Consider the following 16,050-nt stretch of genomic DNA (forward strand, 5'->3'; position numbering starts at 1 on the left):
TCTGGGGAAAAAAGTTAACCCAGAAAGAGACTGGATTTAGCCCATATTCAAATACCTGGGGTCAGGATAACATCCGTCACCCAATTACCTCACACAAGACCAACTGGATGATATCCTAGTTTCACCTTTTTATCCAACTGTTAAGGCGGTAAACAATGCCTTTTTAATTAGTAATAGCCTGTTAATCAATTAGTTCAAAATACAAGAATTCCTAAGCACTACAAATATAATTGTGAAACAGGAGGCAAATTTTACCAACGTATAAAAATAGAAACCATCTATACATGGAAAGAATTTTGAAAAAAATACTTTATATTTAAGTTTAATGAAGATTAAATTCATTCAAAGCAAGAGATTCATAACATGGAATGGAACCAAGCACACACACTACCCAGGTAGTGCAGAAGCTTTCCACACAGCTCTGCCAGGTAATGGAGTTCAACTCTGACATGTTCTAATCCTGGTTCTCTTACTTAGGTACAAATGGCCAGTCATGTTGAACTGTGCAGTCATCTTGCAGTGTGCATGACTGGGGAATGAGGAGGCCAAGTTCATGTTCCCTTGCTATCTAAGCAAGAAATTAAATCAAATCTACAAAGTATGTATTGTGCAATAACCCCCAATGCTCATGAGCCATCAGCAAGGGAAGGTGTTAGTTGGAGCAGAGGGACCAGGAACATCATGGATTTCTCTGTGGTTTCAATGGAAATGTGAAGGGTTGGGATAAGGGACAGAAGTTACAGGCAAGCAAAAGCTTCAGTAGGAGCAAGGAAGCAGAAGACTTGGAGTTTCAAGCCAAGCTTAAGTATACCATGTATATATAAGTTGCCTAAAGTGTAACTTGTCAAGCCAAGCAAGAGCCTAGCTCACTAGATCATTCACATCTTCTACTTTTGTGTAACTATCTAGAACACTGAGCAGTTCTTTAACACTTACAAAAGAAAACAAAACACTCACCTTGCGCAGGCATGGCTTGTGAATTGCTAGAATAAATATATGCTCCATCACCTCCTGTGAGGAAAGTGCCCAGGAAAGATTCATCTTCCTAAAAAGAAAACAAATGTTTTACAGTGACGTTATAGACGGTATAGGTGATGGTAACTATTCATTCTGAACCTGACCACATTTTATCCTGTTTTACACCCTAGATTTATATTATGCAATAAGAGAATGGTTTTGCATTAAAATATACCATCCCTCAAAAAAGAAGTCCCTTCTGCCATTCTCTGGTGAAAAGAGTTTAAATTGAGAAAAAGCTACATCAGTGCATTAGACCCTTCCAGATTAACTTTGTAAGTATTGCACCTAATTTCTGCATATCCAAAAATTAGGTGCCTTTTAGTGGCACAAAAAAGGCCTGGAGTACCATTTTCAGAAGTGCTTCTCCCACACGCAGTTTTGTAAAATATAACCCATTACATTATTTTCACATTCACACAGCATGACTTTTAGCTTTGATATTGTTAGTCTATTGAACTAAAAGCATGTTATGCAGTTTAATAGGAACAAATTACAAGAGTATACTTATTTTGAAGGGTTCTGGCAATTTCAAATTAAACCATAGATGTGAAACTCAAATACTAGATGTTTCCAGATGTTGGGTTTTTTTTCCATACTTCCTAAACGTTTTGAAGTATTTTAGGCATATAGCCTGCTATAAATTTTAAAAAGTATGTATAGTAGTACTGGTCTTTTCAATACATTCTTTTGATAACTGAACTCAAGAGGTAACAATTTAAAACCAAGATTCCAAGGAAATCAGAGTAATAGAAACTCTTTTTGGTGTTAGTTTTTAGCTGCTTGTTTGCAGTAAAGAAAACCTAAAACTGAGCTTCTGTCATATTCACTCATGTAAACTGGTATTTTTGTACAATGTAGTTTGAAGGCAGGGGGAAAAAAACGGAAGAGAAAGAATAAACTTCCTTATATACAGAAAGACTATGCATAGTCCATTATATCATGCTATTTGCAAATATCAGATCTTGAAGAACATAACCTTTATATTTTGACTAAGTAAGTTTACCTTTGATTAACAATTCATTAAAGCACTGTATTATTACATACCTTCACTATCTGCTGCGCCTTTTCAGACAGTTTCACTTCATTATCTTCAACCTGCAGTCAAAACCAAAATTGCATTTAGAGTGTACTAATGATCTGATTTTAAACTCGCTTTTATAAAAAATGCTGCTCAACATTCACATCAAACAACAACTCCCCTTTATGCAGCTTTAGTGACAGCCCTGGATGACTAATGATATGTAAAGGATTGGAATCAGATTCTGTGCTATAATCCATCTTTGCACCTTTCTAATTCGGTGCTGCTGTGGAGGCCAAAACGGCCCAGAGCACCAACTTTGACATCCAAGGGACTGCTCCAGTTAAAGCAGCCTCTAAAGACCAAAGTGGAATAAAGGGGTGGAGAAAGGAGAAGCCCTCCTCAGATACATTTTAGTAGACTCTCAACCAGGGATCAGATCCTCAGCTGATGTAAATCAGTATAGTTCCATTAGCTTTACTGGAATTACACCAACTGAGGATCTGAGCTCAGACCTTCAATTTTGTAGGAGCAGTCCTACATTGACAAGTCACATTAGATATCCAAGTACTATAAAATGCACCACACTTAATTCACTGTTGAAAGTTACAGTACACGTTTCAAAAAAATCAGACCTGTATGTTTGGATAAACCTTACAGCAGCGACAACACTAGCATTTAAGATGGATGGTATGACTAACACCTTCAGCATAAGCTCATTTTCACATTCTTTAAAAGGAAAGTTACTTACCAATAAATGGAGTTAGAGTATTCACACTTACTTTATACATTTATATTTACCTAAATTTTCTTCTGGTGGAATGCATTTACAAAATTTACGGATTATGAAGTACTTAGGTTGCACTATACTAACCAGCCAAGAAACGTATCTTGGGATAGCTGCAGTCAGAATGATGTAGCTGGTTTCTGTATTAATACTGCCATCTGCAGGAAAGCAAATGTAAAAAATAAAACAGAAGTACTATGGTTTCTCAACTATTTAAAGAGCTTATCAAGCCACCTTAAAAGCCTATTAGTCTCCACTTCCAACAATGATGATTTCACATTGCTATTAGTTTACCTATAAAATACCGATTCCCTAAACGTTCGGTGTTCCTTACGTGACAAAGTTCCCAGCCTTTTTAGTACTATCACCCACACATCAGAAATACTGCAGAGCACATTTATTAACAGTCCTGGTTTCTCTCTATGCTTCTTATTTGCCTTTCCTGTCTTCCCCACATTCCTCAACCCTTAAGCTGTTTATTTTCTCCCTCTGACTCCTACTACTGTCTGGGCCAAACATGTTTTACTTTTCTCCTTTTTCCTCTTGTGAAGCTGGGGAAGCACAAGACACGGAGTTCCACTTTGGGGAAAAAACAGCTGTGACCAAGATTAAGCAACACACTTCTGTATACCATAATATCAGTATTAGTTTTTTGGTTGTTTTTAACAGTTAGCAATCCACCAAGAATCAGATAAAACCCTCCTCACACGGCCAAAAAAATAAATGAATAAATAAATAAAAAAAGGGAGCGATCCACTTGCTTAGAACCAAGTGTCTTGAGCAAATTTTCTATCTTACGCTATAGGAATTCTTAACACAAATGGCTTTTTTCACTCTGGCATTGTGGAAAAGATCTAGTGGGGTTTGAAACTGGTTGAAGGTTACCTACTATCTTCTATTTCAAAACAAGACTTCTAAACAGCAAATAAAAGTTTCATCCATTTTATTTTTAAATTTTCATTTACTTGTTTCTACCTTCAAGATAAATACTACAGGGGTGAAAAACTATATATGAAATAATGAAAAGTATAAGGAAGATAAATCTGGTGCTCCTATTTGTCCTCTTTTATAATACAAGAATAAGTGAATAGTCAATAAGACTAAAAAGCTGAGAAGGCAGATATGCATGAGGTTCTTTTGTCTAGCAATCCTAACAAGCTGATAGCGGAAACAAACGTCCCTTTGATTAGTTGCAGAGAAAAAATGAATGCAATCTTCTCCTTTAATTTAAAACAACTGGATTACTTGGATTACTAGTAAATTTTAGTTAGGTCTTTACTTGCTAAAAATCTTCAAAATAGCATTGGTAACAATACACAACAAGGTATCTTACTACCCCCCATTAATTACATAATGAATTGATCAAAACAACATTAACAGATTGTAGTGTGCATTTAAATAGCTTTAAATAGTTGCAATAGTTACCTTTTTCTTTAATAAAGATCTGTGAAGCCAGAAACGATTCTGAGAAGACTACAGATCCCAAGCATCCCCTTCCTCCTAGCAAATCTGGAATGTCATATATTGTCATAGCCGCCTGTAGCAAATGGGGGAGGTGGAAGGAAGAGAGGCAAAAGAGACTTGTATAATTCTTCAATTTTTATCTAATGTGTTGTGAGACTCAAAACAACAGAGTTGAAATTTTGGCTGCTTTTGAGACATTACACTTCCACACACAAATGGAAACAGAGAGCCCAGGGATTTTAACAAACGTAACTAATGTGTGTTGCCTCAAATCATAATCTCAAACCTCACAGCTCAAAACTCAATTGTGTATCAATCAACTTCAATCTGAAAATGTAATCTTGGTACCCCCACCAGAAGCATAATTAGTTATCACAGGTATAAACTAAACTACCTGATACACCAGATAAAAACTATGTTAGTTTGCAGTGAGAATTATCAAGAACTCTTCAGTACTGTTAACAAAGTTATCATGTTTTATTGGAACATTTTAGTGAGACTGTTGCTCTAAAGAAAATGTCTTTTTTTAGATCAAACTTAACTCTAATACCCTATTTCTCAAATGCAACACGTATAAAAAAGGAACAATGAAGTATCTCATCCAGTAAAATATTATACCATGGACTCTTATTAATGCAGATATGGAAAAAACAGGTGTAAGAGCTGGCAGCTAAGAGACTTTTGGACCAAAGATAAACAAGGACTAAATCAATTAAAGAGCAGCCACATGATAAAATACTAAACTGATTCGACAGGAAGCTGTTTATTTCTAATGTTGTTAGTCTCATATCAAACAAAACAAAAACGAAAAACAAAAAGTGAACTCAAAATCAAGAAAAACAGAAGTTTACATAAATAAATATTAAATGCTCAAATAAGTCTCCAGTTTATGCATGTATCAATGAATAGTGTAATAACTGTTTATGTAACCTTAACTTGCGAGTTCAATATTTTTTAGCATTGGGTTTCTTCAGTGATTTGTAAGCTTTGTGTTATTTCAAAATGTACTAAATCCTTATCTATAAGCTAAGAGCTTTGGTTTGGAATACTTTAAAACAAAATGAGTACCAAAATTGTAAACTGGATTGGCGTATAAGATTTATAAGGTTGGAGTTGTGGAACTCCTGCTGTGTAAATACTTTGATTCTGAAGCCAGAGCTTCATAGCTGCTCTCTTAAATTCCCCAGGTTTCTCCGGCAAGTTCTCCAACCCAGTGCCCAGGAAAAAAAAAAAAGGAGGGAGGGGATGTAGCACAAGACAGCCAGCAGTACAGGGAAAGCAGTTCAAACATAAGTGGACATACTATGGCTGAATTTTCAGTTTACAGGAAAATATCTGGTCTGTTTTTTCTTTATTTAAGTTGCCACTGTAGCTATCTGTCCACATTAAGTAAGGAGTCCGGACTTCAGTGTAACTACCGCAACTGTTGAAAATCTTCGCTGTTACTATTCTTTAATACGTATGTCATCAAGATTGATCATTGTCTCTGTGCATTGACGCTTGTGGGATTGCACCTCCCTGCAACCAGCTCCTCACCAGGATGTGCAATTCCACAAGTGTGAATGTGCGGAGGCTGAAGAAATAAATAGATTACTGCAAAGGCTCTCAGCACAAAGATACTCCTAAAGCATGGAGAAAACATTTGCATTTTTTAGCATGCATCTATTTTATTTAATCATAGGACTGGAAGGGACCTCGAGGGGTCATCTAGTCCAGTCCCCTGCACGTATGGCAGGACTAAGTATTATCTAAACCTTCCCTGACAGATGTTTGCTTAACATGCTCTTAAAAATTTCCGATGTTGGAGATTCCACAACCTCCCTAGGCCATTTATTCTAGTGCTTAACTATCCTGACAGTTAAGAAATGTTTCCTAATGTCCAACCAAAGCCATCTTTGCTGCAATTAAAGCCCATTGCTTCTTGTCCTATACTCAGAGGTTAAGGAGAACCATTTTTTAAGTGAGTGATTTTCAACCTTTTTATGGATTGGTGTAGTAGACCTAGTTTCCCTTGCACCCTACCCCACACACTTGCTGTTTCTTTGCCTTTTTCCCCAACCCTATTCTTTTGTTTGTTCCATTTTCCTTCCTATCTTTTGTTCACTCCATTTGTTTGCATTCAGATTTTAAAAGTCTTCCCCTTTTGAAGTTATTCCCCAGTGTCTTTATCTGCAGTGAGAGCAGGAGTGTGCAGAGATCATGCCCAATTTTCTTCCAGTTCCAATGCTGAAAAAAACCTCACTCTGGGAAACACTAATATGCAGATTTTAAAGCCAGAAGAGACCACTGGATCATGTACTCTGTTCCAAGGTATAACATACGTCATTAAATTTTACCCAGTTACTTCTAATGAGGACAATAACTAGTGATTGGCTAAAGTATATCTTCAACACTGGATCCCTTTCTAGATTTGAAGACACTGAAGATGAAGAATCCACCACTTCCCTTTGTCCTTTGTCCAATGGTCAGTCACTTTCACTATTAAAAACGTGTGCCTTATTTCTAATTTGAATTATTCTGGCTTTAACTTCCAGCCATAGGTTCTTCAGCAAAAGGCAATTAAATCATCTTATTACCAGTACTTGCATCCAAAAGCCATCTACCAAAGACAGCAGAGATTTGTTTGCTAGAACTCAAAAATCTTACAAAACAAGTCTACCTAGTCCCTAGATGTGCCTCAAGTGATATTTTTAAAAAGAGATCTTGAAGTTCACCACTATACAGATGATTACATTTAGAAATACACACTGTTGGAAGTGGTTGCACAGCATTGAACAGCTCTACTTACAGTTTTAACTAAGTACAGGCTATCGTCTTTATCCAATGGAATAATTCTAAAACAGAATAATATTTCAATATTTAAAGATTAGATCTTTTTAAAATGAGAGTTTACAATACCCATCCAAAATAACTACTTCTACTTGAAAGAAGTGTTCCATCCCTCTAGGGCATTTTAGTCAATCTGGTAAAATATGGTAAAAAAGACAGTGTGGCAAAACATAAGATGCCATGGGGGGGGGGAGGAAGGCGAACTTACTTCAAACAAATTTATTTTTAAATGAAAACTCTTAATGGGTTCCTGCTGCTCCTATATATTAGCAGAGATCATAAAGATGCTCTACGCAGCTGTTCTGTTTTTAAAGTGCTACTAAGGTTCCATACAAATATAAATACATACAGAAGGATAACAAGTCATTAAGTTGCCTCTGTATACAAATGCTAAGGCATTTAATGTTTGCCCTAATTTGCTATAACAAACAAAGATCATAATGTCTTCTATAATATGTTTTGTGAAGGCTAAAAATATTTTGTTTGTCGCTGATTAGCATTAAAATCATTTATTCCCTATATGAAACAGAAGATAGTACTGACCTTCCATGATTATTCACAGCCTGAATCTGAAAAGCTATTTTGGAGCTGTGTACAAAAATAAAGAAGAAGTATCCAGTTAAAATGTTTTTTATTCCTAGAGATTTGCTAATGAATAAGCTTGTCTACACTTACAGTGGCGTGTCGGGTATGTGTAGCTACATGTGGCAGTGAAAGGCTCTGGGGAAAGGCACCAGTAGTCTTTCCCTGCTCCCAGAGTCTTTCACTGTGGTGGGGAAAGACCCCAACAGGGGAAAGGCTGCAGTACACTACACTGATAAAAATAGCAGTGTAGACATGAATGGCACCGTTTGGGCATGCAGAGAGCTGTGTATAACCCCAGGATTCAGGCATGGAGGGCACTATTCCACTTGCTTAAGCCATGCCTCACCATGTACACTGTTTTTTATACCCGTCCTAGCTGGGCGTGCAGTGTCTGTACTCTACACATTGCCATAAGTGTACATAAGGCTTGAATCACATCATTTTTACATGCTAAACTACATGCAAAGTCTCTGAACACAGTTTTAGCACTAAAATCACTTTCCAAGTGGTCCAGGAGAATGTGGAGAGGAAGAAAAATGAAATTATTCTACCCATTCAATTTCAATCTGCAATTTTGTAACCAAATTTAAAAACAAGAAGTGGTTTAAGTGTGACTTTTCACCAAATAAACAATTGAGTTAAGACAATACCAACAGAAAAGCCAATATCTGAAATTCCATACCGTAATGCAGTTTTAAATTGTGTTAGATGAAAGGAATCAAACATCGACAAAAGAATTTCTTCTGCTGTTTCTTTTGCCTGCAAAAAAACAGAAAATTATATGCTTACAAAATTCCCCATTACTAAAGGGTGCATACATATGTTGAACAGGAACCAGACACTGAGCAATAGACATAAGGTAACATACAAAAGCTGAGCCAGACTACTGAGTGCCCAGGATTACTAAAACTTTTGCTCAGTGCAGTATTGAGATAATTCAGTAGAAGAGAGAGACATCTTGCCGCAGCATGTATAACATTTTGAAACAGCACTGATTAAAATGGACATTTCAGCTACAACATACATGACAGGCATTTTAAATTACCTTGGTTGCATTGGAAGTTTTGGCATAGCATGCAATACCAGCAAGGACAGCCTCTACAACAGCAGCATATATCTGGGACAACAGCCTACTGAAAAGACAAATGCAAACATAAAATAAACTTTGGCTATAGCAATTCATGTTAAATAATGGAAGAAATCAGGAAGTCAGAGCTTCCCTTCTCTCAAACATCCAGAAGTCTCTTACAGGGAAAGACTCACAATGCCTTACTATAAAAAGTGAAGACCCCTTTTAAAATCTCTAATATTGTGCCTACTTGGTTTATTTTCATGACATTTTATTTGCACTGGGGTGGATAAAGAGATTTTTTTTAAGCTAAAAAAATGAATTTTTTAAAATCAGATTTTTGATTGTGTTATTTTAATTATTCATTTTTCTTTTTAAAAATAAACCTGTTTAAATTAAATCTGAATTTAATGCAAACTATTAAGACCTAAACTTATAAGCTCTTAAAACATTTAAATACAAAAATCAATATGTTCAATCCATAGGCCTCTATCAAATACTGAGTTAATGGCTGCTCTTCTACATAAGGTGAGAACCAGAGGAAAAACATCCGTCTTTTGGAGGTCAAACTTTATAAATATGGCACAATAGGACATGAGGATCTAGAGACTGTGCAACTGAGTGGAAGAGACTGGCAAAGTCATCACAGGCACTGGGACCCAGCTTCTGACACCATCATGCAACTCATCAGGATCATCCACTGAGACCACCTGGATGGTCTCATACTCCTATTTCATAGCTTCTCCCTACTCGAGCTCTGATTGGCTCAGTTAAATCAATCCACCCCAACAGCACCAACGAAGATACTTTCAAAAGCCCTCAGCACTGGCTTAACTCTGTTCCCACTGCAGTCAATGGAACTTTTACCACTGGGAGATGGGAGCACTTTCAATTATCTCACCCTGAGACCTCCAACAAACAACATATCCACGGTCCTTCAGCAGGCCATACAAGCAAGCCCTAGATACCCAAAGATCCTGAAAACACATTGGGTTCATCTATCTAAAAGAAGAATTGACCTGTTATGGAAATGTTAACAGAACAAAATCAACCCCCAGCCTACCCTGCACACCCACACACTCAACCAGTTCTTTGGCTCTGCAATAGAAAATTCATCCCGTATAAAGGCCTGGTCTAATTTCCTTCCAAAAAGGAGAATGGAAAGACCCTCCCAGACATCAATGACAATTAGATCAGCCTCTAAATGAATTATACCTTTCAGCATCTCTCCATCTCCAAATTCTTGGGAAAATGTGTGGGCCTCTAACAATTCACAGCCTCCAGTGTGTCTTATAGCTCAAGAGTGGGAGAAAGAAGTGACTCTTCTGCTTACTATACAAGTCTGCAACAGCAGGACAAACTCTGCTCCCTTAACTAGTGGTCTCTCAAACCCTAAACTGAAACTTTGCACAGGAGCACCTCAATTCCCCTACCTACATTCCTGCAACTCCCAGATTTTAGGCAGTGGGATTAAATCCTCTAGGCCCATTGAAAGAATCCCTTAGAAAATAAGGAAGCAATCTTGCATGCTTCTCGAAACTCCCAAGCATGGTTCACTCTGTGGTATAAATTTGGGGAAAATCGCTGAGTGCCTCAAAATATTTTTACTGGGAGACTACAATATGAGACTGATTCAAACAAACCTTACACAAGCCATTGTAGTTGAGGTCCTACATATACTTAGCACAACAGAGAAAGTAACTTATTTTATCATATGTTTGTTTATAGAAGAGTGGTTGTTGTGTTTAGTTGTACAAGTTCACAAAACTGCATGAACTTTGCATAATATGCTGGGAAAAAACTATGCACTGAAAACAAGAAAAAAAATAAATTTCTGCACGTTTCAGAGGTGATGTCATTCTGGCTCAAAACCAAGACCAGCTGTTACACAAACTCCCACACATCTTAGTGAAGTGCCCCTCATAAATGGACCAGATTTAGATTTTAACAGATGACACTAAAATTTTTCACTTGGTTTTGCATTTTGTTATTTTAACTGGTGTCAGGCTGTAGTATCCCGTTCAGAGGAGCAAAGCTAACCCTATACTCTTGAAGGCACCCAAGCAGGAAAAGGATTGAATAAAAAGCCTCCAAGTTATATTTCTTAAATACACCCAAACCTGGGACTAAGCTGGGCATCAGAAATAACTTTCTGCTTTGTCTTTTTATTGAGCAGTATCAGAAGATTCTACGTCATCATCATTTTTATTATTTATTACCAGAGCACCTGGGAGCCCCATACATGGGCCAGACACCACACTGTGCTAAAATAGAAGAAAAAGAGACAGCTCCCATCCCAACAGCTTCCAATTGAAGTATAAGACAAGAGACTGCAAGTGGATGCAGACAGATACGGGAGTACAAGGAAGCAATAAGACTATATTGGCCAGCATAGTAGGCAGTGCTATCAACAGCCTAAAGTATATAATCAGATATCAGACATACAGAAATTCCAACTAATACCCAAATTCTTTTATGTTTGAGACAGTACATAGATCCTTTACACATAACAAGGGACAACTTGAAGCAACTTTGAGAAAAAGTTCTGATGCTCATCCTTGAGAGTTGTCTATTATTTCACAAACAACAACTTTCCACTTGAAGTGCTTCACATTTATTGCGTAACTGGTAATGCTGACCTTGTCTTCCAAGTCAACAATATAGAAGATAAAGGCCATCACCATACTTACTAGTCAAGTCTCTATCATTCCCCAACTCAACCAGACTTGCAAGTGACAGGAAAATGACCAGCCCATAAGCAACAGAAAAAGGAACATGAAGTTGTCATATCTAATTAAACACACCATAACAATGAAGAAGGGTCTAATTTATCCAGATCACAGGAGCAGCACACAAGGCAGACAGCTATAGGTAAACAGACAGACAATGTTTGAGAATATGCCAAAGAATGCAGAGAAATGGGCAGTATTAAGAAGTATATCTAAGTGTCATCTGAAAAGATCACACCGTTGCTGGAAAAATTGGGTTGAGGTATTTTAGTGCATGAACAACACACTCAGAAAAAGTGATATTTGAAAATGTTATCATAGTACTGAGTATCCACAATGCCAGGAAGAAAGATCATGAAAAAACAAATTGAATGTGACCAAGTATCATTTGATGCCAGGTAGCTGGCAAGACAGTGAAAATCAGCTTAAGACTGAGAAAAATCTTACAGGTCATTTAGCCTATATACTCAACTGATTTTTTAAAAAAAATATAATGTATGCAGGTGTTTTAATTCTATCCTTTAACTGTTATCACCCTTGACACCTTCTATAGGTACAAAGCTTTATGAGATTTGAGGATATGCAAAACAAACAAACAAACAAACATTTGTCTTACTAGTCTTCCATCATTTTAAAGATCCAAAAACATAGTAAATTTAAGTTCGTGGGGTTTTATTCATTTTAATGTTTCCTTTAAAATATTGCTTTCCACCTCAAGTGATATTGTGAGTTACATGACCTTGACACTGCTTTACCACATATAATGTGGAATGGAACGATCTTCTTTAGGAAGCAGCAAAAAATGGATTGAAAGTAATTGCGGACAAAACCAAGATTATTAAGATAGAAGAATGGACAACAGATGCAAAAGAAAAGATGGAAAAAGAAACCAAAGAAGTTCAAGTGTTCTGCTTTTGGGAAGTGTCAACATTTGAAGGTGATAGTGATACAAGGATAGCATGGTATTTACCAGTGGTGGTTTTTAGCAGGTAAAAATCATCGGTTTTACTGCACAGGGAAAAACTAGTTAGTCCCAGTGTAAGGCATTTTCTATTTTTAAAACTGTTTAGATAAAGCACACCACACTTCTTAGTTTTGTTTTCTACATATTAGTTACATATTCAAATTGTGTTAACATAAAGGCAGTAGTTTCATAGATTTAAGATATACAAATAAAAAGTAAAACTGTAGTGGGTGTAATATTAGTATGTAAATTTTACTACTGAACATTGGAATATCTGTATATATTTTGGCTTGGTATTTTCTCAAGGAAGTTATACCTGTCGTGACTCATATTTCAGTTTTCAGTATTATATAGACAAAAGTAAAAATCTGATTATATGAAAATGACAGTAATGCAGAGTTGTAGGGTCGAAGCATTAAGCAATCAGAAGCACGCAGAGTTGCAGACTACCAGTCCAGGTCCATTTGGCCAGGCAGCATTCTGTAGCAGACAACCAACTTTGATGTAGTGGACAGACCGAGCCTATTTCTCAGTTTGAATGGATGTGTCTAAACTTTGAAAAGACGTGTTCTATGCTTGCAGAACTTGATGGATACTGATGCAATTATTCTTCCCAGTTTAAACTGGGTTTAAGCTGATGTTTGCTAGCACTCTGCCCTAAAATAGCTTTTATTGGGAAATTGCCAACCCTGCTGCAATAAAGATATTCATAACAAGAATAGGAAAAGCAAACACCACTAACTACTTGGAAAGATAAACATCTGGTCAAACAGATCTCCATACCAAACTAAAGGTCTGAGTATATGATGCAATTATACTGAGCACATTACTGTACAGAGCAGAGACTTGGCTGATGACAGTGGCTAATAAAGAGACTGCAGGCTGCAGATGGCTGAAGAAGATACTACACATTTAATGGAAAGACCAGGTAATAAATGCAAGAGTAAGAGAACTGACAGAGCAGGACAGGTTAGAAAAATACAAAAGAAAGCAAGCTCAGGATCTTGGGACATTTACACTATATCGAAGACTTCAAAGATTCCAAGGTCCAGAAGGGACCACAGTGATCATCTAGTCTGATCTCCTGTATAACAGTCCAGAGAATATCCCCAAAGTAACTCCTAGAGCAGAACTTTTAGAAAAGCATCCTATCTTGATTGAAAACAGTCAGTGATGGAGAATCCATCACAACCTTGGTAAGTTCTTCCAATGGTCATTACTCTCATTGTTAAAAATGTATGCCTTATTCCATTCTGAATTTGTAGAGTTTCAACTTCCAGCCATTGGATCGATGAATATGTTTCTCCGATAAATTGAAGAGCCACTATTAAACATTTGCTCCCCATATAGGTACTTATAGACTAATCAAGTCACCCCTTAACTTTCTCTTTGTTAAGCCAAATAAAGCTCCTAGAGTCTATCACAATAAGCCATATTTTCTAATTATTTAATTATTCATGTGGCTCTTCTCTGAGCCCTCTCCAAGTTATCAATATGCTTACTGAGTTGTGGGCACCAGAACTGAACACAGTATTCCAGCAGTGGTGGCACCAATGTCAAACAAAGTGATAAAATAACCTCTACTCCTACTCAAGATTCCACTTGTTGTGTATCCAGGAACCACACTAGTCCTTTTGGCCTCAACACTGCACTGAGAGCTCATTTCCACCATGACTCCCAAATCTTTTTCAGAGTCACCACTTCCCAGGATAGAGTTCCCGATCCTGTAAGTATGGCGTACACTCCTTGTCCCTAGATGTATAATTTTAGCCATACTGAAGTGCATATTGTTTGCTTGTGCCAAGTTTACCAAGCGATCCAGATCATTCTGTCCTCTTTATTCACCACTCCCCCTATTTTTGTGTCATCTACAAACTTTGAGTGATAATTTTATGTTTTCTTCCAGCTCATTGATAAAAATGTTAGATAGCACAACCTACCTTGTGTTCCCTGACTTATTGAAACCCAACTATTAATGGGCCAGTGAGCTACTCAGTCAGTTTTTTTAAAAACTCTTGGAAGCAAGTTATCCAGGCCTGCTAATTTTAAAAATGTCTAACTTTAGTAGCTGCTGTTTAACACCCTCCTGAGATACTAGAGGAATGGAAAGTGTGTTACCACATGATGTAGCAATATCATCTGTTTTTCCCCAAATACAGATTGGAGACATGGTATGCAAGCACTTAATTGGATACTTGAGGAAGGCAAGGAAGGCCTGGCAGAAAGTAACTCAAGATACTGGTTGCACAGGCATCATCTAGCAAGTACTACAACTAGCAACAGACCATTTTCTCCACTAATTGTGGACTGTCCCATGTGTAAGCAACACAGGAGGAACTAAGATATAAGGCCTACATTTTAAAACACTGTTTTGATGCTGAAGTGATATCACACCAAGTAATAATCCCTATACTTTATATCAATTTCCAGATTTCTCATAATTTAAGCATCTAGTAAAAACCCTTCCTACATATATACAGAGCTCTGTTTAAAAAACAAAACAAACTGCACTGTAAATATCTGCAGTCACCCGTCTAAAATAGGATTTGGGACGTATTGTCAAAGTGGAATTGGAGGAGGAAGAAGAGGGAAAAGTTAAAAATAGATAGCTTACACTTGTTTAGTTTTCTCATGCATCTCATTGTCATTTCCTGTATGAAAATGAAGTATTTCAAGTTAGTTTTAAATACTATTACATTACGTTATGCAACATATTTCATGCAAAGGGTATCTACTTTAAAAAAGCAGAATTAAGAATTCAAGCATCTAAACAACTGCTATCTACATTTTACTTGCAGAATACTCTACTTATTTTATATAAATTGACATACAAACGGTGGCTGGTATTTTTGGTTAGGATCTTGCTTTGATAGGTGGGTTTTGTTAAAACCCACACAAATAAAGAGGGCAAATTTCAGGCTGCAACTTGTACCAATACATGCACTACCATGGCAAAGCCAAAACTTTCATATCTGGGAACCTAAAGTTAAACATCTAAATTACCAGAAACTTCCAAATTACTATACTGAGGCACCTCAATATAAGTAACCTATTTTGCAAAGGTGTGGAGGATCCACAAGTCTCAATGAAGTCAATGGGACCTGCAGTGATCAGAAAATTAGGCCAATCCCTAAATAAAGTAATGTGGTAGTTTCTGTATGGTAATTTAGGAATTTAATTTAAGGCACTCAGGGTTGAAAATCCTGGCCAGGAGGGGCCAATCCTGCACACATACATGCTTGGCTTTTCATATGTGGGTAGCGCTATTAACTTAAATGGCACTATTCATATGCTTAAGTGTTTGCAGCATCGGGGAGTACAGGTTCAGTTTGGCTCCCATTAAAGTGAAAAGTAGAACTTTCACACAGCCTTCAGTGGACCAAAGCCTAATCCTTCTGAACAGTGACTATTTTAAGCCCTCCAATGGTCAAAGACAAAGGGATGTAGTTTCCTTTTATAAATCAGGAAAAAATATTTTAAAATATAGTTGCACACCTAAGACGTTGCAAAATACTATGAATAACCATGTTTACTCTATTTAGGAACTTCGTAAAGAATGACAGTTCCACTTCTTCAGTCAAAGTT

The 16,050-nt window shown here is 36.9% G+C and overlaps 1 protein-coding gene across 3 annotated transcripts in view; it reads right to left on the reverse strand.

Annotated features, from left to right (window-relative positions):
• Positions 1–16,050, reverse strand: part of DNAAF9 (dynein axonemal assembly factor 9) — a 112,062-nt gene that overhangs the window by 47,354 nt on the left and 48,658 nt on the right. For all 3 annotated transcript variants that reach the window (XM_067533659.1, XM_067533660.1, XM_067533661.1), the window contains 9 exons: positions 15,080–15,116; positions 8,749–8,836; positions 8,386–8,462; positions 7,662–7,706; positions 7,078–7,123; positions 4,251–4,362; positions 2,913–2,983; positions 2,065–2,115; positions 958–1,045 (listed from right to left, as the gene is read on the reverse strand). In XM_067533659.1, the coding sequence (XP_067389760.1) occupies positions 958–1,045; positions 2,065–2,115; positions 2,913–2,983; positions 4,251–4,362; positions 7,078–7,123; positions 7,662–7,706; positions 8,386–8,462; positions 8,749–8,836; positions 15,080–15,116 (615 nt within the window). The remainder of the gene's footprint in view (positions 1–957; positions 1,046–2,064; positions 2,116–2,912; positions 2,984–4,250; positions 4,363–7,077; positions 7,124–7,661; positions 7,707–8,385; positions 8,463–8,748; positions 8,837–15,079; positions 15,117–16,050) is intronic.

Source organism: Emydura macquarii, unplaced genomic scaffold (genome assembly GCF_026122565.2).
Source record: "Emydura macquarii macquarii isolate MOO-44397 ecotype Brisbane River unplaced genomic scaffold, CSIRO-AGI_Emac_v2 contig_3345, whole genome shotgun sequence".
NCBI classification, from domain to species: domain Eukaryota; kingdom Metazoa; phylum Chordata; order Testudines; family Chelidae; genus Emydura; species Emydura macquarii.